The 22795-nt window shown below is 38.1% G+C and overlaps 1 protein-coding gene across 1 annotated transcript in view; it reads left to right on the forward strand.

Annotated features, from left to right (window-relative positions):
- The window catches only part of MAOB (monoamine oxidase B), a 117837-nt gene that overhangs the window by 38853 nt on the left and 56189 nt on the right, over positions 1 to 22795 (forward strand). The window contains exons 2-3 of the mRNA XM_023202817.1: positions 1247 to 1341; positions 5993 to 6130. Of these exons, the coding sequence (XP_023058585.1) occupies positions 1247 to 1341; positions 5993 to 6130 (233 nt within the window). The remainder of the gene's footprint in view (positions 1 to 1246; positions 1342 to 5992; positions 6131 to 22795) is intronic.

A 22795-nucleotide genomic window follows, 5' to 3' on the forward strand; every position in this document is an offset into this window, starting at 1 on the left:
GTCAGGGTTCTCCAGAAAGACAGAACCAACAGGACACATGGAAGAATACATTTACTGGGGGAATTGGCTCCCACCATCACAGAGGTAGAGGAGCCCCATGATAGCTGACTACGAGCTGAAACATGGGAGAAGCTTTCTTGGTCTGGAAGCCTCAGAACCAGGGACGCTAATGGTACAACTCCCAGTCCGAGTCCAAAAGCCCGAGAGCCCCCTGGAGGTCACTGGTGCAAGTCTCAGAGTCCAAAACCTGGAGTCTGATGTCCAAAGGCAGGAGGAGAACAAGCATCCCGCTCCGGAAGGGAGAGTGAGGGCAGAGAGAGAGAGAGTCCCCTCTTCTTTCACCTGTTTGTCCCAGCAGAGCCTCAGCCGATTGGATTGGATGGGACCCACCCACATTGAGAGCCCGTTTTCCTCTCCCAGTCTGCCGACTCCCATGCCAGTTTCTTCTGGAAACACCTTCACAGGGACACCCAAAAACAATGCTTCACCTGCCGTCTAGATATCCCACAATCCAGTCAAGTTGACACTTAAAATTAACCATCACAGTGGGTAAAGTTTATTGCATGTACATTTACCTCAGTAAAGCTGTGGGGTTTTTTTAAGAGCTAAATTCGTGGTGGTGAGAATGTAATAGGCATTCACTAAGTATTTTTGACTAAATTAATAGTTAAATTAGTCATGAATGGAATTATTTCATTCTGCAGTGAGGGGTCGCATCAGGAAATCAAGATGCACAAGGGGTCGAATTTTATGTGCTTGATTTTGAAACTTTACGTCAACTTCTAAAAGTCCAACTTTAATAGTAAATCCCAGTTCCTGGCACATGATTTGAAGGCCCACTGTCCCTCAGTTTACCGGTTTTTCATATTCACCCTGAGAATGAAGTCAGTGACTGGACTTGGTCCTGTGTCTGTGACTCATATATTTCTCTTGAGCATGGCCTTGTGTTCTCATTTATATTATCAGACATACAATTTAGTCATTAAAATAGACATTTTGTTATAGTGACAGAGGATGTGTTTAAGATTTGAGAAATTTACCAAAAAATGAAATCCCTTTTGTTGTTTCCAGAAACATCAGACTCTGGGCCTCTATTGACAAACCGTATCCACTTGTAAGTTGAATGTAACAATAGATTGTGTACTTGAGCCAGCATGGACTTTTCTCATTGGCTGTTAGCATGAGGAGCTTGTCTGGCATCCTTGTAAAATATTTGATCCTGATGTCTTACTGTCTTTTCTCCCAGGTATGGCAGCAGCCAAACTTCTGCATGACTCTGGACTGAATGTGGTTGTTCTGGAAGCCCGGGACCGTGTGGGAGGCAGGACTTACACTCTTAGGGTAAGGCATTAGGAATCCGGTGGACAAATATGGGACTGAAGTTGAATTTGGGGCTTCATTTTTGGTTTTTCCCCAAAAAATCTTCAATTTCATTTGACTCTGAGAGGGTGAAAATAATTCTGAAACATTCTTTACCACCTCTCTCCCAGTTTGCCTTCCTTTCAATTCTTCTGTTCCTTTTTGTCTTTTTATCTCTTGATATTTGGCCTCATAGAGTTAGGATTAAGAGGGAAATGGGCAGATATGTGTGTTCCTCTCTCTCTCTGTCTGTCTGTGTGTGTGTGTATGTGTGTGAAATAGGAAGAAAAATAACATAATTATTTGTACTTTCCACTCCTAACTTCAAGGCTTCCTTTACACCAACACAATCTTTCCAATCATACAAAGTAAACTTTTTTTGGAGAGACTTTCTCCCATTTTTAAATTTACTTTTCAAATTTTATTTTATTTTTAATTGACAAGTCATACTTGTATTACATTTATGGAGTACAATGTGATGTTTTCACCATATGTATACAATGTGGAGTGATTAAATCAAGCTAGTTAACATATTCAGCACCTCATTTTCTTGACATTTTTTGTGGTGATACATTTGAAATTTACTGTTTGCTATTTTGAAATATACAATACATTATTATTACTACAGTTACTGTGCAATGGATTTCAAAACTTATTCTTCCTGTCTAGCTAAAATTTTGTACCTTGGACCAGCAGCTCCTCATTCCCTCAGTTCTCACCCCCCAGCCCCTGATAATCTTCATTTTGCTCTCTACTTCCATGAATTCAACGTGTTTTAGATTCCACTTATAAGTCTTTCTGTGCCTGGCTTATTTTACTTACCATAATATCCTCCAAATTCATCCATGTTGTCCCAAATGACATTTCTTTCTTTTTAAAGGCTGAATAGTATTCCATTGTGGGTATATACCATGTCTTCCTCATCCATTTATCCACTGACAACACTTAGGTTGATTTCATATCATGGCTACTATAGATAATGCTGCAATGAACATGGGTGTGCAGATATCTCTTCGACATATTGATTTCAATTCTTTTGGATATATTCCCAAAAATAGGATTGCTGAATTATACAGTAGTTCTATTTTTAGTTTTCTGAGGAACCTCCATACTGTTTTCTGTAATAGCTGTACTGATTTACATTCCCACCAACAGTGTACAAGGGTTCCTTTTCTCTTCATCCTTAACAACACTGGTTATTTTTCATCTTTTTGATAAAAGCTATTTTAACAGGTGTGAGGTAATATCTCATTTTGGTTTTAATTTGTATTTCCCTAATGATTAGTGGTGCTGAACTTTATCCATGAACCTGTTGGCCATTTGCATGCCTTCTTTTAAGAAGTGTCTGTTCAGTTCCTTTGCCCATTTTTTAAAATTCTGGTTATTTGTCTCTTGCTATTGAGTTGTTTGAGTTTCTTATATAATTTGGATATTAACCTCTTACCAGATGTATGGCTTGCAAATATATTGTCGCACTCTGTGGGTTGTCGGTTTATTTTATTAATTGTTCTTTTGCTGTGCAGGAGCTTTGTGGTTTGATGCAATTCCATTTGTCTGTTTTTGCTTTTTTTTCCTGATCTTTCAGGGCCATATCCAAAAAATCATTTCCCTGACTAGTGTCATGGAGCTTTCCACTTGTTTTCTTCAAGTAATTTTGCAGTTTCAGGTCTTATGTTTAAGTCTTTAATCTATTTAGGGTTGATTATTTGTATATGGTGCTTGTATATGGTATAAGGTAAAGGCCTATTTTTATTCTGCATGTGGATAGCCAGTTTTTCCTGTACCATTTATTGAATAGACTGTCCTTTCCCCATTGTATGTTCTTGGAATCTTCATCAAAACTCAATTGATTGTAAATGTGTGGGTTTATTTTTGAGCTTTCTATCCTGTTCTATTGGTTGATGAGTCTGTTTTTATGCCAATAGCATACTGTTTTGATTAAAATTGCTTCATAATATATTTTGAAGTTGGGTAGTATAATGCCTTCACCTTTGTTCTTTTTGTTCAAGATTGTTTTGGCTATTTGTAGTCTTCTCTAATTCCATATGAATTTAAGGATTGTTTTTTCTGTTTCTGTGAAAAATAACATTGGCATTTTGATGGGGATTGCACTGAATCTATGGATCACTTTGGGTAGTATGGACCTTTTACATTATTAATTCTCCCAATCCATGAACATGGATGTGTTTTTATTTATTCACATAAACTAAACTTTTACCTGCCTAATTTTCCTTCTTGTTTTTGCTTCAGCTAATTTTTATATTTTTTAAAGAATTATTTACCAATTTATAAATCCTCTTATTTCAATTGTTAGTTAGTTGTTTCAATTCTGACACTGTTGTCTAAAATTAATGATTTTCTATTTAAACACAAAGTTAAGCAAAGCAAGTTTCTCTGCAAGGAAATGCCCTACTTCCATATATTCAAGATATGAATAATAGACATAGATGCTACAGAGTATTTTTATTTCCAGAGAGATAAGACATATACAATTCTGACTCACAGTTCTTCTTTTGGAAGGATTCATCAATGATATATATCTGATGCTTTGTACTCATTCTTTTTTGTAAAATTATACTTCAAGTTCTGGGATACATGTGCAGGAGTGGGATCCGCTGAGCTAGATCACTTGGTTCCCTGGCTTCAGCCCCCTTTCCAGGGGAGTAAATGGTTCTGTCCCATTGGTGTTCCAAGCACCACTTGGATATGAAAAAACAAACAAACAAACAAACAAACAAAAACTCCTGCAGCTGGCTCACCGTCTGCCGAAATGGCTGTGGAGGCTTGTGTTTGAAACCCAGGGCCCTGGTGGCATAGGACCAAGGGAATCTCCTGGTCTATGGGTTGCGAAGACCATGAGAAAAGCATAGTATCTGGGCCGGAGTGCACTGTTCCTCATGGCACAGTCCTTCACAGCTTCCCTTGGCTAGGGGAGGAAGTTCCCCAACCCCTTGCACTTCCCAGGTGAGGCAACACCCCACCCTGCTTAGGCTCGCCCTCCATGGGCTGCACCCACTGTCTAACCAGTCCCAATGAGGTGAGCCAGGTACCTCAGTTGGAAATGCAGAAATCACCCGCCTTCTGCGTTGATCTCACTGGGAGCTGCAGACCGGAGCTGTTCCTATTCGACCATCTTGCTAGCCCTCTGTACTCATTCTTTACTTTGAGTCATCTCCTTTGTAATTGAATTTGTCCTCAACAAATATCTACTGAGTACCTACTATGAGTCAGGCACAGTAATCCCCCCAGAATGGCCTTGCTCCACAGACTTTACAATCTCCCAGGGGGATACTGACTGTTGTAATTGCCTAATTATAGCTTATCAAGGAAAATGCTACAATGAGGATGAGTGACAGCTTGGAGTGGTGCCATAGGAGGCATAAGAGGGCACCTTACCAATCTTGAGAGCCAGAGGCTCAGATAAGCCTGAAAGCCTTATCTGTTATTGACCATGATATACACCCCCTAACCTAGTTATTTGTGATTTCACACAGGTCTCCAAACTTGGTCTAGCCCTTCTTGTCTACTGGCCATTGTTTTTGCCATTATGTGTTCCTCAAATATCTCTTTTTGCCTTCATCGTATGGCAAAATCTTCACATATTTCCAGGATATCATCCCTTCCTACTCCAGTCAAAAGCTACTTGCCTTTCTTCTGTGTTAATACCACTTACCTGTTCCATACAAGGACAATTATTATATGTTGCGGTACAGGTTTTTGCCTGTGTACATCTTATCTCCCCCAGTTCTTGAAATCTTCATATTCCTCGAAAAATACAGCATATAGGAGTGCCTTTTACATAAAGAAGCTGGTTTAGTACAATTAGGTGCTGAAGTTTTAAAAACATCTTTCTCTCATTTATTTGAGAAAATTTATTGGACAACTGCTATAGGTGTTTGGAATACTTTAGTGAGTAAAACAAAGATGCCTTGTGAAAATTGCATTTTTCAGGACTAAGTGAGTGGGAAGCTAGACAAAAAATAAGCAAATAAACAAAACCAGAAAAGAAGGACCGTTTCTAGTGCTTCTAACTAGTAAGAACCTGATTTTTCTTAGACATACTCAGAAATAGGAAACTTTTCTACTCATTTTATTGTTCAAAGGTCACCCCTCAGTCATTGGAAATGAAGCCAATTCAAAACTATGTAAATATACTATAAAACATAAAAGCAATTTCAAAGTCCAAATTATGATCAAATATTCCCTAGTGCTATTTTCAAATGTCTGGATTAACAAATCACATAAGAAGTGATCATTTTCTTTCTTGCTTTTTCTCTAGCGTTAGTCCCCTCAATGTTTATCTGAAGTACTGAGTAAAGAGATTCATCAGTTCACAGCTCACAAATTCAAAGTACTAAAAACCAAACCACGTTATAGTATATTGAAAATGATGAGGTTTAGAAGCTCTTGCCTATTCAGCATTCAATCAATTTTGCTTTAAATTAAAGATTGATTTAATAACTAAGTCATGTTAATGAAGTAGAGTTGAGAACAAAATCTAGTTTTTCATGGATATACCTTAAGTTGTATCTATAACTTGTGAAATGTCGATTTGCTTATTCAGGACTGTCTTTTGCTATTTTACACGTTTTTTACAAATATATTTTTTTATTTTTTCCTATGGGGAAAACAGAACCAAAAGGTTAAATATGTGGACCTTGGAGGATCCTATGTTGGACCAACCCAGAATCGTATCTTGAGATTAGCCAAGGAGCTAGGATTGGAGACCTACAAAGTGAATGAGGTTGAGCGTCTGATCCACCATGTAAAGGTAAGATCAGGCCAGAATTTGAAGGACTTGAAAACTTCTCTATGATGTTTCCTTATACAAATTCCAGATCATTCTTTCAGAGAATCTTCTATATCTCTGGACGATGCAAATGTATTTTATAATGGTATTTCAGCCACTCTGAGATTCATTTGCTATTATCAAAGGGGAATTAGGTGGAAATTCTAAACCTATTTAGAAAGGTTATTGATCAAGTGGTATCGTCCACGTGGTAAAATGTTTAACAAAACCCATAGAGAACAAACATTAGTGCTTTATTTATTAAATATCTATTTAAATACCTGGAACTCTTTTATATTATACAAAAACCTGTGCAAAGTTTTTAAAATGCTGTCCTTGACTGCACATTGTAAAGAGTATTTACAATATGCCTAATGGAATATTCTTACATTTTATCATTGTGGCCTATATATCAGCTAAAGTTATTCTTCTTTGGAGATTGACATCAAAGTGGTTCAAGTCCCAAATCCTGTCTTTTGCAAGGAAGCTTCATTGTTCTCCCCAAAATTTCTGTGAATTTACTGGGTTTCTCATTCCTGTGATCATTTGTGGCTCATGGTTCTGGTTTCCATGATACCTATGTTCATTCACATCTCATGGCCTGTGACTCTTTTCTTCTCTTTGCTTATGCCAACCTGGGTTCACACTCACCTCTTTGTCTTGATTTTTCTCAGACCACCATAAGCTGTGTGAAAAGCAAACTTGACTGAAGTTTTGAGCAATGGAGTTGGGATGAGGAAGCTCTTAAATTTGTAGAAATACAAACAGATTAGAACTGAGTGTTGGACATTCATTCTAATAACCTCTTAGATCAAAGCATCCCCTGAGGATTTCTCACTGGTCACATTTGTCTGCAGATTCCAGTCTCCCACCATGCTGCTGGTCCTCAGACTCTCTTCACATCTCCCTGCTCCTCTGTTTTTCCAGCATCCTCATCTTGGTCTACAAAGTCACTCATGTTCTCTTGACAATCGAACAATCACCTAATCTGGGTCCCATCCAGGAGTCCCGTGGAAGAACTGGCAGAGGTTTTCAATTTCGGTCTTTCCTCTCTCATCTTCACTTGCTCCTGTAGGCGGAAGTAAGCAGCATAGGAACTTATTCCTCACTGGTAGAAAACATCCCCTTAGAAGACAGAAGAAACTAGCAACAGTCAATTTTGATTTATATAACAATTTTGACATCTTTATATTATTTGTGAGTGATAATATCAAGACAAATAACTGACCTTAAATCATGAAACATTTAATAAAATGGGAACTAAGCAGCTACTTAATTTGGTATAATGTGGGTAAAAGTTTTCCTTAATTTATAAATAAATGTTTGGGTTGACCTTCAAATTTTATTTTATATTGGCCGGGCGCAGTGGCTCACGCCTGTAATCCCTGCACTTTGGGAGGCCGAGGTGGGTGGATCGCCTGAGGTCAGGAGTTCCAGACCAGCCTGGCCATCGTGGCAAAACCCCGTCTCTACTAAAAATACTAAATTTTATATTATAAGCCTTTCCACCTTCCTTCCCTATGTGTCTAGGAGATAAAGAGACACATGAATTAGAAATGAAAATCTACCATGGTGATAATGTGATTTGTTGAACATCAATCAACAGTTCTTAACACCCTTTGTTGGGTTCTTTGTTTTTTTAAATATAGGTTTTCTTGACCAATTTCTTACGTCTTGTTCTACCTGTAAGGCTTGCAGAGATTGACTTCTCAGAACACTAGGATCTTTAAATTTCTCCAGTCAAAGGAGATGACCAGAGATTATATTCACTTGCCTGTCTTTGTGTGTGCAGAGATTATTGTCAGCTCAGAGCTATGTCCGGGATGCTTTGTTTTGTCCTGACATTAAGTCCCTTGTCTGAAAGAAATTGCTGAGTCATCAATTCCAGGAATGATGTTACACTTAAATGATATTTCACAGTGATGGCCAAATGTGTTGCTTTTTCACTATTTCCATTACTCTATGTGCAGTTAGGAAAATACAAGTAATTAAGCCATAGTCCGTCCTTAATACAGGGTAAATGCATATACCAATAATGCTCTTTATACTTAAAATATGTCTTATTGCTTTTTAATTATGACAGAAGTAAAGCATGTTTATTGTAAAAATATGGTTAGAAAATATAGATAAACAAGAACAATTAACAAACCCCTTTATAATATTATCTTGAGAAGATCATTCTAAAATACTCTCTTGGTTCATAGATTTTCATATTCCTGTATTGCTATTTTCTGACCTCTGCTGGAGGAAATGGGAAATATCAATGCATTTTAAGAAATTGTATGCACATGCATATGTGTATATGTTTTATGTAGTAACTTACTCTCAAATTAATTATCACTAATGAGACAAATTGAAAAAATAATGATGCTGTGAAACAAAGGTTTTTGCAGTCTTGACAAAGGTGCCAATTTGGCCTCCTCGTGATCAGTCATATGCAGTGAAGAGTTACATGATAATACATAATGACGAAGACCTTATAGCTAAGAAGTCCTCCTCAAACTAAGTACTTGTTCTCTACCATCTCCACTTCCATGTCTTTGTCTACCTCATTTTTCTCATTTTTGACCTGTAAAAAGCATCTCAGATGGCTACATTCATTTCTGGAATTATTAACAAGAACCTTGGCATTCTTTCTCCTACCACATACTAGAGAATGCATTTGAGAAATTTGTCTCCTGTGTCGTGGAAAGCAGTGCTTTGGGAATTTGAACATTGTCCTGCGTTACCTATTTTAATAACTACTGTCCCCGAGTGCAAACTACAGTTCATGTAAATAAATAGTGTATTTGGTCTTTGTTTTTTTTCTTTTTCTCAGCGAATCTGCATGTATTTCTTAATCTGAATCCTGAGAGTATCAAGTATGCTACTTGCCATATTGTCAGATCCTATCAAACGGATCTGCTTTTAAAATTTTTTATGTGGCAGATAATGGGAAATGGAGTTTTATGTGCAACTTTAGCAACATTAAGCTAAGGAACTTGGATATAGTGGTTGATATTGAAATGAATGAAGTGGAGCTACCCAGAAAAGGGGAAGGGTACAGCAGCTCATGGTGGGCTAACTACCCAAATGAAAGAGTGTCTTTCCTCAAGAAAGGATGACTCCCAGTATCACCAGTTCTGTCGCAGTTGTCATAGAAATGTTCTTCTGATAGAGGAAATGTGTTCATGCCGGCTCCATAATAGGCATCTTTAAACCCCTAGTGTGCTGTGATGAACAGGCTTCTGTCTCACTCTGATCTGTCAGACATGTTTGTATCTACTGAGTGGCATTCATTTTTAATGCTCTGTAGATCTGTTATATGTTGTTAAAGTAGGGTTTTCCAAAGACAACTTCATGAATAAAAGATGTGATACCAAACTATACTGGGATTTAATTATCAGTGAGAAAGGGATCGCTTCAGTTGAAATCTATATAATTTAGAAGGTGTTTTCCTTACTTCTAAAGTCAGTGATGCAGCTGTTAGTACTTTACAATTATTGTTAAACATCTACTGAGATTTTTGATCCATTTTACAAATAGGCATGCTAATTTCCACTGGTATAGTTTAGAAGGCAGCTGTTTAGATGTCTTGGAAGTAACTTGAAAAAATCGTTTTCTTTTAAGGAATATTTCATAATTAAAAAGAAAAAGATAAAAACTTCTTAAGGAATCCTGCTGTATTTTGACTTACGTTTCTTTCTCTTTCATTGTGTGTTTACATGTGCACGCCTGTGTGGTTGTTTTTGTTCTTTTGGGTTCTTTGAAGAAGTTGGAGAAAATTCTATGGTTTGGTACAATGTAGACAAATAAAATTTCTCTGTCTCAGAAGCTTTCATCAGTCTGAAATTTGAAACTAAAGTCTGGTAAAAGCACCCATGCAACTGCTCTAGGACTGAAGGTTGAACTGTTAAGAGTTTTGCCAATTTATAAAGATGTAGTGTGACTTAAAATTAAGAGCCCAACTTCATACTGATATTCATTTCCAAACTTCAGCTATCTGGAGAAGCTGAGCAAAAGGACATTTTGGTCTTAACCTACTTCCTAGTAGGCAGAAATAAAAGCTTATTGCCAAAGTCCTTTTTGTGTTGCATCTGGTCAGCCTTCAATGCTAAAGACGCATGTGAATGAGGATTCCTCTCTCAAATATGTTGTCTACTTGTTGCTGCCATAGCTGCTGTTGCTCAAACAGCCTCACAGAGGAGGACGCATTTGGCACAACCCCTCAGTCTTGCTGACAACTCTGAAATCCAGTTGAAAATATGATACACAAAAAGCACACAAAGGCAGAGAGGAGAAACTGTAGCTATCTATCTGCAATGCCATTTCAGTTAATCTCTCTGTCTAAATGGCCTCTCAGTACTAAGGAACAGCAACAGGATTAAAGTAGAAATATTGAGACATAAAATATGCAAATGATAATTGCATTTAGCAAATGGAAATCGTCCTGTAGTGTAAGGTCTTGGCATCTCCTGGAGATAAACAGGCCAGAAGTACCCAGTCTTCTCTAGGTCCTCAATATTCCTTTCTTCACACCCCTATCCCTGATCCTATTAATCCAGGGGAGCCTGAATCAAAGTCCAGAATACACTTGCTTCTCTCATGAAGACAGAAGTCTCCAAGAACATGTTAGACCAATTCTTGTTTTCATTCAGGAACAGTTGCCCATTTTACATGAACTTCACACTTACCACGTTGAGCTTACCGGCTCTGTGAGTTTGCCCTTTCTGAAGTGGGCTCAATGAACCTTTTCTGTCACTTCCACCCACACTGCATTTCATTTCTTATTTGTTTGAAACAAATATGTCTTATTATGGAAAACTGTTTTCAAGGAAAAAATATGGAGAATAGTAATTTTCTCTCTAGTAAGTGAAACACATTTGTCTAGTGATCATTCTAAAGCTTATACTGTTATTCTGGAAATCAAAGTGCTCATTTGTGTTCTTTAGAGAATACAGGCAGATCTTTGGCATGTAATAATTTGCTGAAAATTATGCCTTTGATGGCTGGATTTGGAGCAATATTTAGAGTATGAGATGAATTCATTTTCCGCCTCCAAGGTTTCCATTTGGAACTTAAAATATGGTACAATCAGTAAACATATTTTCTATGCATACACGCACATATCTGGATAAACTTAACAGTGACTATGGTTGTGGGTAACAGAGTTAGCTTTAAATTTTGCTGGTACTGGAGGGTAGACAATGTATGGAATTCAGGTAGGATAGTGAAATTCACTAAGGGGAACAGCGATATAGCTTAAATCTTGTACAAAATTTTACAGCTTCTATACCATATGATCATATGGTATGGCCAAGTAGTCCAAAGGAGCTGCAATGACAGCGGGCCCAGCTTACCAAAGGATGGTGTCTCATAAGGGGACAATGTAACTGATTAAAGAGAGTTTTGGCAACTTGCAGTACCAAGAGATTGACAGGAAGTGCAAGATGGCCTGAAATGTATTAGCCTGCCTTACCATGTCCTCAGCAGAGCAGCAGCCTGCAGAAAGGCTTAGGCATGGATTCCCAGACTATGTATCACATGTCCTGGGCATTTCTCTTGGCCTCCGCAACCACCAAGAAGTAATAACAATGGTAACATTGCTCTTATATGGACATCTAGAAACTACCAAGTGTTTCCGATCTCAAATAACTATAAGTTATTTGGTTGTGCATTAGAAGTATTATCCCCATTTAACAGGTGAGGACCTAAAGGTTACAAAGATTAATTGCAAATGTCAAGATGCAATGGGGTCAGAGCATGAGTTGAGGCTTTTGGGTGTCACAAACACACCGCAAAGAGCTCACTCTCTGCTGGTTGGGGACTACTTTTTGTCATTTCCTTCTAAGCCTCGCACCCAGTTGGCCCACCTTTCTTCTTGCCAAACTTGCACCCTCGCATACTGGAAAAATCAAATTCAAGATCCTCCTTTCCTTAAGATTTTCCACAGTTGAGTAGTTATTCCACTGATTCCCTCCAAAGCCCTGTATCCTCCTCACCTTCCTGATTATTCTTTATAAAAGTCTGTTTTTAAGTAGGATACACAGTTTTCTGTTACTTGTACACCAAAACTTCATAAACAGTTGACTCTTGGACAATGTGGGGGTTGGGAGTGCTGACTCCCTGTGCAGTCAGAAATTCTTATATAATGCGACTTCCCCAAAACTACTAATAGCTTGCTGTTAATTATGTAGGTAAACACATATTTTGTGTTAAATATATTATATGCTGTATTCTTACAATAAAGTAAGCTAGAGAAAAGAAAGTTATTAAGAAAATCATAAGGAAGAGACAATGTATTTACTATTCATTAAGAGGAGGTGGATCATCATAAAGGTCTTCATCCTCATCATCTTCACATTGAGTAGGCAGAAGCAGAGGAGGAAGAGGAAGAGTTGGTCTTCCTGTCTTAGGGGTGGCAGAGGCAGAAGAAAATCCACTTAGAAGTGGACCTATGCAGTTCAAACCTGTGTTGTTCGGGGGTCAACGTTTTGTGTATGTGTGCAAAAAAAAAAAAAAAAAACAAATGTATTACAAGTAAATGCTAACAACCACTGACATTCTTTCTAACAGTTTCTCTTAGAGCTTTAATGTTGGTAAGTACTTGATTGGCCTTCCAGATTATCCAGATTCTTGTACTTGATGTACAAGTAAAACTGGCAACAGTTTTACCAATGCTGTCTCATTTTTTTCTACCTATCAGTCTTGTGACACCTGTTTTCTGGCTACATGCAGCCTGTCCACTAAGACAACGGCAAAAACTGGAAATTTTGTCATAGCAGCATCCTAGTTCAAAATATCACCAAGTGGTAAATCAAGAATTCGGAAATGGATCAGCTTTGGTGAAATTGGTGTTGAACATAAAATATATTTAGATAAAGATATAAACAATTGGAAGAATTACAATCATAGCAATTTATGTAAATGTTATTAAAAATTTTTATGTGGTAAAAATTATAGAATCAACAAAATCAGAATGTAGAGAAGGTAAGAAAGGAAGACACATAAGAGAGGTAACAGCTGCTTAAATCTTTCATAGCAATGAATCAATCTATACCAAAATGAATAGTTAATATACAGTAATTAATAAATTAATTAGGTGTGTGAAACATTTATTTGAAGTTTAGCACTTCCTTCAGTTCATTTCAGTTTGTATTTCTTCCATTAAATTGAAGTGTATTTCTATCATTTCAAATAACAAATACAATATGATTCAATTCTCGTATGTTTTATTTTCTCTTTGTTTTTTTCTCTCTCCTTCCTTTCTTCCTTTGTTGTTTTTTGTTTCGTTCCTCCCCCTCTCAATCATCCATTTGTTCATTTATCCATCCATAGCAACCATCCATCCATTCATCTATTCATTTTTCTATCTTGTAGATGCTTATATAAGAGGTCTGGAATGTCATACACCAAATGTTACAGCTTTTTTTTTAACTTGATGGTACAACATGGAATAATTCGTTGCTTTCTTCTTTGTACTTGTTAGTACTGCCAAAACATTTTATAAAGAGCTCCTCTCATTTTTATTTTTAAAAATGTAATTAGACACAGACTTTACTTTGGAAAGCTCATGATCTATGAGAAGAGGTTAGGCCCAGTGTTTCTAGCAGATCTCTGTGCCTCTCACCTGCCTAGGCAGCAGTCTCCTGGGTTACATATCCATTAACAATCACCAAACTGCTTCCAGCCAGGCTTAGTGACTGGGCTTAGATCCTTTGAGTTCAGGCAGTCTAGATCCCAAAGCAGCTGTTCTAATGCAGAACCTCAAAGGCCCTTATCCTGCTATTATTGCACTGCAGAATTTTCTGAGTATCTGACACACACACACACACACACACACACACACTTCATTATTGACCTTTTGTGTGTCCTTGGCCGCGTTATTTGTGCATTTGTATTTTGATATCTCTGTTTGAAAATAAGTGTGTTTGTACCTGTCCCACTTAGTACTTTGAGGTTTAAAGAAACAAGATGTTAACAAGACACTGATTAGCATCATTGTCACGAGGCTGCTGTGATACACTGAAGATCCTAAGAACATTTTGATAGGAAGGATAGAGTTTGTTTACTTTCCTTTTGGAAACAAACTTTTCTATAAGGTTCTGGGGATTCTTAGTAGCAAGTAAGAATGTAAATGATGAGACACCAGGTAGGATGAAGCTTTACAAATTCTTTTCAAAAGAGCGCCAGGCCAATAAACTTATCCTGAAAATATTTTCATGGGCTCCTTATACACTGAACTGTGAACTTTCCCCCTTAAAATCCAGTATTCCTTTTCTTCTGTATTATTAGTAGGCTAGGAGAGAAGCATTTGGCTGCAACTAAGCTCACATGCCCACACAGGCTAAATAGATCATAGGAGAGATAAATAAAGCGACCTTTTCTGGCTGTATTACCTTCTAAGTTTCCTTCAGCCCCAGTCAGATTTTTTTTATGCCCTAGAATATGGGACAATGGCTGTTACTGGGGTCAGTTAAGATTCTTTCCTCTGGGCCCCTAATTGGCCGTACTGGCACTCTTGTAGAGTCAGGAATGTCTCCTCCTGTCAGGAGACAGGAGGCATCTCAGGATTTACCAGTCTCTAAGAAAACCTAAGTTGAGAGAATTAAAATGCATTATGTTAAAAATCTCCTTTGATACATGCATGAAATCTAAAAACATTAAAATAGCTTACAACAGCACAGCCCAATCAAAATTTAAGATGTACATTGATAAATTTATATTTTCTAGTAGCTATATTAAAAAGTGAAAAAGATGAAATTAATTTTAATGATATGTTTTATTTAACCCAGTATATCCAAAATATGATTTAAACTTGCAATCATTATAAAACATTATTAATGAGATATTTTACATTCTTCTTTTGTACTAAGCTTTTAAAATCTGATGTGTGGTTTCCACTCACAGCACATCTCAATTCGTACCAGGCACACATTGCTTAATAGCCACATGTGGTGAGTGGCTACTATATTGGATAGCACAGGCATAAAAGGTTAGTAGATCCTGTGTATTTTTGCAAGCATTGCTAATCCATCTTAAATTTGTTAAAAAATAAAACCCATACAATACATACATCTAAATCTCACAACAGAGACCATACAGTACATCGCAAATTAACTTCCTTTATTCTGGCAACTTCAAATATCTGTCATCACAAATAATCCAGAAGTAAACAATAACTGAAGTTCATTATGTGCTCGTTGCTTCCTAAGGGCAGGGAAACTTTGAATCACTTTGAGAATACAATCCTAGGTACACAGGGAGATGCTATGTCCTGGGATTTTAATGCATTAGAAAGTGAGCAAGCTGAAAGTAATTGAGATTGACGTGGTCAGAGAGACTACCCTAAGAGAATGCTTTGAACACTTCTGAAAACCTTAAAGGACACTGCTCAATAAATTCAAGGGAATAAATTTATGGAGAGCATAGAGACTTTTCATATAGTGTCATTATTTTAATACATTTGCTCATTTGTCCCTGTCTATGACTAACTGAGGAGAAACAATATGGCCCAAAGTGCTATAAATGGTGATTATCTTAAAATACAGTCAGAGAAGAGTCCAACAAGTAATGAGTTGTAGAGAAGATAAACCTGTAGTTCAATGGAAGTTTATGTACTCTTGTCACCTTTTAGCACACATGCTCCATGCAGAATTCTAAGCAAAAGAACTGCAGAGCGACCTGGAGTGTTTTACTGCTGACATTTACTATTTCCCCTTTTTTAAAGTTGGCAAATGTTAAGGGCAGTTGCTACAGACACTTCTACTCATGTGCAAACCGTGAAAAAAAATCACAATTCATTGTTACCTATAATTTAGGCTCTCAAGTGAAACCAAATTCATATGCACATGGTGGCTCCTGGAAATTCTGTTCCAAACTCAATTTAATAATAACAATAACCAACATCTTTTGAGATTTTGACAGACACAAAGCACCATTCTAAGCAGTTTATATGCACTATCTCACTTAATGCTCAGAAAAGCCTGATGATTTTCATTATTTCTCCTTTACAAAGGAGAGCACTGAAGTACAAGGTGTTTACACAACTTGCTCAAGATCCCCCAGTTGGTAAGTGATGGACTGGGGGCTTTAACCCTGATCCATCTCACTCCACCATCCAGGGATTTGGCAGCTCAGCTTAGGTGCAGGCCAACACAGAGATTATACTTAAGAGTGGGTGAAGTCTCAAGAAAGACAAGGAAAAGGATAAGGGTGCTGAAGACTGAATTGCGGGCCAGGCACTCAACCCTTCTCCCCTTTCCGGTCAGGTTCTTGCTTCCTAATGCTGATTTATTTTTTCATCTTATGCCCCATCACTAATTTTTCTTTTTATCTCCATTTGACCACCTGTGACTTTCTTGATCTTCCAGTGGAGGACACTGACATGAATCATCTATTTGGTCAAATCAAGGACTATTGGGAAACATTGAATCCTGTCATCTCATTCTTAATCCAGGAATTTAAAAAAAATATTAAAGCTGCTCATTCTAGTGAGAATGCTGAAACTCTGTGTCACACAAGATAAACGTAAGAATAGACAGCCGTACATGTTTCTTGGGCTTATTTCATGTTTCCATTGCAAAGTATAAACATAATAAGGTTAGAAGAAGCATTGCTTTCTGTATAACTTCATGCTTAGGCAGAAAGGAAAATATAAAATTACATATTTAAGGGTGACCTATGTGGAGTAGACGTTTTGGCAATTGAAAGGATGTCATTATGATACCTAATAACATTGATCCTTTGGATTAGAAAGGATGAGAGTCCATCTAAAAACAACAGGTTGTTTTTAAGCTGCTACTTTTCTTTATGAGGCCAGAATAGTTGTGCTGCTGCTATTTTAGGGACCTCATATTTCTCCCTGATTGGTTCCAGGCATTTCTCCCAGATATCTGTTGACATCTTGTCTATGTATCCAGGCTGGAGCTAAGGTTTCTTGACTGTAGAACCCTGGGAGAAAAAGCAGTAAAAATAAATAAGTTTGAAAGATAATGAATAAAATTAAATCTTCATCATGACCTGCAAGTACCTAAATGATATGCCCCACCAGTCTCCCAGCCCAGCTCACCCTGGTCCAGCCACTCTGGCTTCTAGTGTGCCAAGTTTATTCCTTCCCCTGGACTACTGCATTTCGAAGCAGATTAAAAATGGGTGGCTACACATTCTTTGGTAGTCTTCCCATGGAAAGGGAGAGTTGGGTTCCATGCCTCCTTTCTGTGAATCTGGGAGGACTCTGTCACTGCTTTGACCAGGAGAATATGACTGAAGTTATGCTACTTCAGTTTGGTGGCCCAGGCCTTAAGAAACTGGCAGGTTCCACTTTTGAAACCTTGAGTTACACCATGTAAGAAGTCCAAATACCCTGAGACTGCTATGCTGGAGAAGCCACATGTAGGCACTCTGTTCATCTGTACCAGCCAAATCCAGCCTTCCAACCCTGCTTACAAAGGTACTAGACTTGGAAGTGAAGCTGTGTCAGACAGCCAACTCAGTTGAGCCTTTGGATGACTCCAGCCCCAGCTGCCATCTGACGCAGCCACATAAGTAAACTCAAGCAAGAAACTGCCCAGCTGAGTTCAGTCAATCCACATAATTGTGAGAGAAAATAATAGAGTGATGCCTTAAGCCATTAAAATGTGGGGTTATTTATTTATCCAGCCATTGATAACCAAAACACACTTGCTCCCTCCACTTAAAATGCCCTTTCTTGGGTCTCAACTCAAATATCACCTCTTCAGAGATGCCAGAGTAGCCTCTCTCATCCCCACTGGTATTCTCTATTCCTAATTTATGCCTTCTCTGCTTTGTTATTTTTTATAGCACTTATAAATTAGATCATGTATATCATATTATACATGTATTTGTTTTTGACTACTTTCTCCTGGTAGAAGGCAAGTTCCATGAGGGCAGATACTTTGGTTGGAATAGTTGGCAACTTAATCCCCAGTGCAACAGTTCTGAATTGTGGGGCCTTTAAGAGGTGATTAGGTAATAAGGGCTCTGCTCTCATTAATTATTGCTGCTATTGCAGGAGTGGGTTAGTTAATTGTGTGAGTGGGTCTGTCATCACAGAAGTGTACTCCTCATAAAAGGATGAGTTTGTTCTCTTTCCTCTTGCTAATACTTGGGACTTCTCACCATGTGATGCCTTCCACCATGTTATCATGCCACAGGAATTCCCTCACCAGATTCCAGCACCTTGTTCTTGGACTTCCCAGCCTCCAGAACTATGAGAAATAAATTTCCTTTCTTTATAAATTATTCAGTCTGTGGTATTCTAATATAGCAATACAAAATGGACTAAGGCAACAAAATTATTTCTTTTTCCATTTTGTCCACTGCTGTATCTCCAGCACTTGGATCAGGATGTGGCAGTTGGTAGGCTTTAGGTAAATGTTCTTTGTGTAAATGATTGAAAGAATGGGTCTTTGCCTGTATGTGAGCCTGTCCCTTTTAGAGCACAATTGGGCAGACTCTGATTTGGCATCCCTCCTAGGAGAAAACAGAAATATTTTAGTCACAAGTACTGTAGTCCTACAGGAAAATATGTGCCACCTAGTATGGTGTCAAGAAGCCAGGAGGGTCCCTCACCTCAACACTTAACACCACCGGCTCCCAACCAAGTTCCACAAATAACTTTGTCCAAGTTCCACAATCGACTTTGTCCACAGTTGAGTTACAGATAAACTGGAGATACAGAGGCAAACAAAACATACAAAAATCCCTGCTCTTGTGGCGCTTATGTGTTATCTGGGGAAGATATAAACAAACAAATAAAATATGTAGAAAAATATTTGTATGCCTAAAATAGAATTACTCATGTTTGATTTTATAATTGCTTTTCACTTGCAGTAACAGGCACAATCAAGAAATATGGCAAAGTGTGGAATAAAAAATGCCATAAAACATGGATCTTCTTAAATGAAGTTAATTCAGATGTAACAAAAATTCATATATTATGTTCCTTGAAACTTAAAAAAAATGCAACTTTAAATTTAACACTCTCAATTCTAATGGGGATATGAGTTGACTTTCAAGTATATTTTAGAGCTCAAGTTTAGTTAACCAATAACTTGCTGAATTATGCAAAAAGCTTTGGCTTTCAAAATCTTATTACTTTTCCCCTGTCAAGATTTAATAATTTTTAGTAAGGGTTTGAACTTTTTAACCAGATATGCTAAATCTCCCAAATGCATGTATAAGATGTTATTATGTTAATAGCAATGTACAATATAGTATCTGCACACATTGGAAAAAATATATATGTGTTGTATTAGAAAGTGATGAGTGCTATGGAGAATGGGAGTGTGGGGTTGTGTGAGAGGGTGGGATCCAATTTCAAGTAGGATAGTCAGGGAGGGACTCACTGAGGAGGTAACATTTCAGCAGAAAACCTAAAGGAGGCGAGAGAGCAAAAAAAAATGGCTATATGGGTAAGAGTGTTCCAGCCAGAGGAATGGCAGGTTCAGAAGCCCTGAAGCTGTTTTGTAAAGCTTATGTTTACGGCACAGCAAGGAACCCCCTGTGGCTGGAGTGACGTAAACAAAGGAAAGCTGCAGGAGGGAAGCAGTGATTCAAAAAAAAAAGGAAAACTCTCACCTGTAGAGTTTTCATGGTGTAAACACTTAATGCCGACGTCAAGCTACCAACTTACTGTCACTGAATGCAGAGTTGGGAAGAGATGAACACAGATGGTTCTCAGGACCCAGTATGCACAGACTCCAACACAATATAAGGAGGTCAGAGAGAGAGCAGGGCTAGATGGCATAGGGCCTAGAGGGCAATTCTAAGAACATTGACATTTACTCTGGGTGATGTGGGAAGCCATTGGAAGGTCTGAAGTAGAGAAGTAACATGCTGTGACTTTCCTTTGTAAAGTACTATTCTGCAGAAGCTCCCTCATGAGCAAATAGATATGTGTGTGTGTGTGTGCATGTGTGTGTGCACGTGCACATGACCACACATATGTCTGTGTCTGTTTCTTCTTCATGGATGGCAATTCACCCCAGCTGTTACTCTTCTTTCTTTGGGGACAGATACAAAAGAAGAATACAAATCTTTTCTTTTTTCTTTTTTCTTTTTTTTTTTGAGGCAGAGTCTCACTCTGTTGCCCAGGCTGGAGTGCAATGGTGTGATCTTGGCTCACTGAAACCTCTGCCTCCCGGGTTCAAGCAATTCTCCTGCCTCAACCTCCTGAGTAGCTGGGACTACAGGTGCCTGCCGCCATGCCCAGTTAATTTTTCTATTTTTAGTAGAGATGGGGTTTTGCCATGTTGGCCAGGCTGGTCTCGAACTCCTGACCTCAGGTGATCCACCCACCTCAGCTTCCCAAAGTGCTAGAATTACAGGTGTGAGCCACCATGCTCGGCCTCAAATCCTTTTCTATGAAGGGCCAATCCTCTTTCTTCATTTAGACATTTAACCCAGAACCCACTGAAATAAAAATGACAATATTAATCATGATTTTTAAGACTATGTGGCTCACTCAACCAAAGAGCTTCTCATACAAGTGAAATGCGGCACATGTGTGAAGCCTTAATATATCATCACAATCTGTTCTATTACTTCATCGCATCAATTGGTGATGGAAGTATTCTTAGGATCCTGCTATGTTCTCTAGCTTTCAAACTCACAGCATCCTATTCACTCATGTACATATATATGTGTGAGAAATGGGAGGGTTGTCAGCAGTCATTCAATAATTTTGAAGAGGAACACTTTGAAACTACACTTAGACCAACCCGCAGTTTTCATTATCACGGTCATTGCTGAAACCTACTTTAGGTCAGCATAAGTTAGCTAGCACCTTGTGGCCTGCTTTGGAATTTAAAGCCATCATATGAGACAATATCCCTGAACAGAATTTTAAAATTGAAGCTATACGTAAGAATGGTATAGGGGGTAGGGACCTTCTGAATTAAAAGTTTAATTTTGGGTGGGTCCAAATGGTATTGATCAAAGAAAGAGAAAATACTAGCACAGTGACCGACTTCCTGAGCACAAATACATAGGCTTGAAGATGGAAAAGGTGAAATAGCTGAACATAATGTCAAGAAAAAGAAAGAGGCAGATGCTTATAAATGTAACAGAAGCCATGAATTATTATATAATGTATCCTAAAGAATTTCTCCCCTAGCTATGAAAGAAACAGTCTTTGCCTCAGGGGTCTTTTGCTAATATCTTCTAGCAGCCCCAAGATATGTAAATATTGTCATATCGAAGCTCCTCAGAGCCTTGAACAATATATGTGACTATGTACATTTTCTTGGGAAAGTTGAAAGATATAACAATAAATGCATCTGTAGGTCAGGCGTGGTGGCTCACACCTGTAATCCCAGCACTTTGGGAGGCCCAGGCAGGAGGATCACCTGAGGTCAGGAGTTTGAGATCAGCCTGGCCAACACGGTGAAACCCCGTTTCTACTAAAAATACAAAAATTAGCCAGGTGTGGTGGCGCACACCTGTAATCCCAACTACTTGGGAGGCTGAGGCAGGAGAATCGCTTGAACCCAGGAGGCGGAGGTTGCACTGAGCTGAGATTGTGCCACTGCACTCCATCCTGGATGACAGAGTGACACTCCGTCTCAAAAAAAAAAAAAATGCATCTGCTATAATATAGATACTGAGATCATAGGCTTAAAGCCAGAGGGGCCTGGATTTGAATTCTGAACTCGCTACTTACTGGCTGTGTGATTTGAGGCAAGTTTCTTAACCTCTCTGTGCCTCTGTTTCTTAACCTAAAAAATGAGTATAGGAATATCTTGCTTATAGGGTTGTTGAGGGAGATAAATAAAAATAAATGTATTAAGTCTTTAGAAGGATTTTAGTATGCAGCAAATGTGAAAAAAGTGTTAACCCTGATGATGATGATAGTGGTGATGGTGGTAATGATCATGATGACACTGGTCGTGGTATTGGTGATGATGGTCATTATGATACTTGCCTATCACTATCCTTATTTCTCTTACCCATTTTCTTTGTGCTCATGACTTCTCCTTTGAAATGACTTTTCAAAAAGCATATGGATGTCAATTCAAAGTACCCCTTAAGTGAGTTTCTTTGAAAACTTTTTCTTCCTGAAAATAATTGTTTCAAATAAACAGATGCCTCTTTGATATTCTTTTTATCTCTGTCCAATTGGTAAAGTTTGAATTCTCTTAAAGTATCTCCAGGGTGTCTTCCATGTAAAATTCACAAGTAGCTTTTTGGCCAAACTTGCCTCTTCCTTCATCTGAATCTCACTCCAGCTTTCTCCTGCTGTGTCATCTCTCGACTAGTCTCCAGAATATTCTTCTAATCAGAATCTTCCCAGCATCCTTCTTATTCCCTCAACAAGTGAATCTCCTTTAAATCAACACAATTTCTACACTAGGGATTAATGTTCATAGCAACAGAGCTCCTTTCGGAACCAAGGAAACCTTTCTATTTGTGCATAAAGTCTCCTTTGATTTATTTTAAAGTGGAGTTCTTATTTCAAAGTATTGACTTTCTTTGGAGAAGTATTCTGACTCATCTAAGTGAATTATCATTTTGGCTTATATCACTAAAAAAGTGAACACTTCTCCCAAACAATTTATGGAGTGAAAAGTTGGTACCTGCACCAGCATTAATCAGAGGCTGACTTTGGTAGTGGATGAGTTATTCAATGGAGAAGAGAAAACATGT

The sequence above is a fragment of the Piliocolobus tephrosceles genome, chromosome 12 (assembly GCF_002776525.5).
Source record: "Piliocolobus tephrosceles isolate RC106 chromosome 12, ASM277652v3, whole genome shotgun sequence".
In the NCBI taxonomy this organism is placed as follows: domain Eukaryota; kingdom Metazoa; phylum Chordata; class Mammalia; order Primates; family Cercopithecidae; genus Piliocolobus; species Piliocolobus tephrosceles.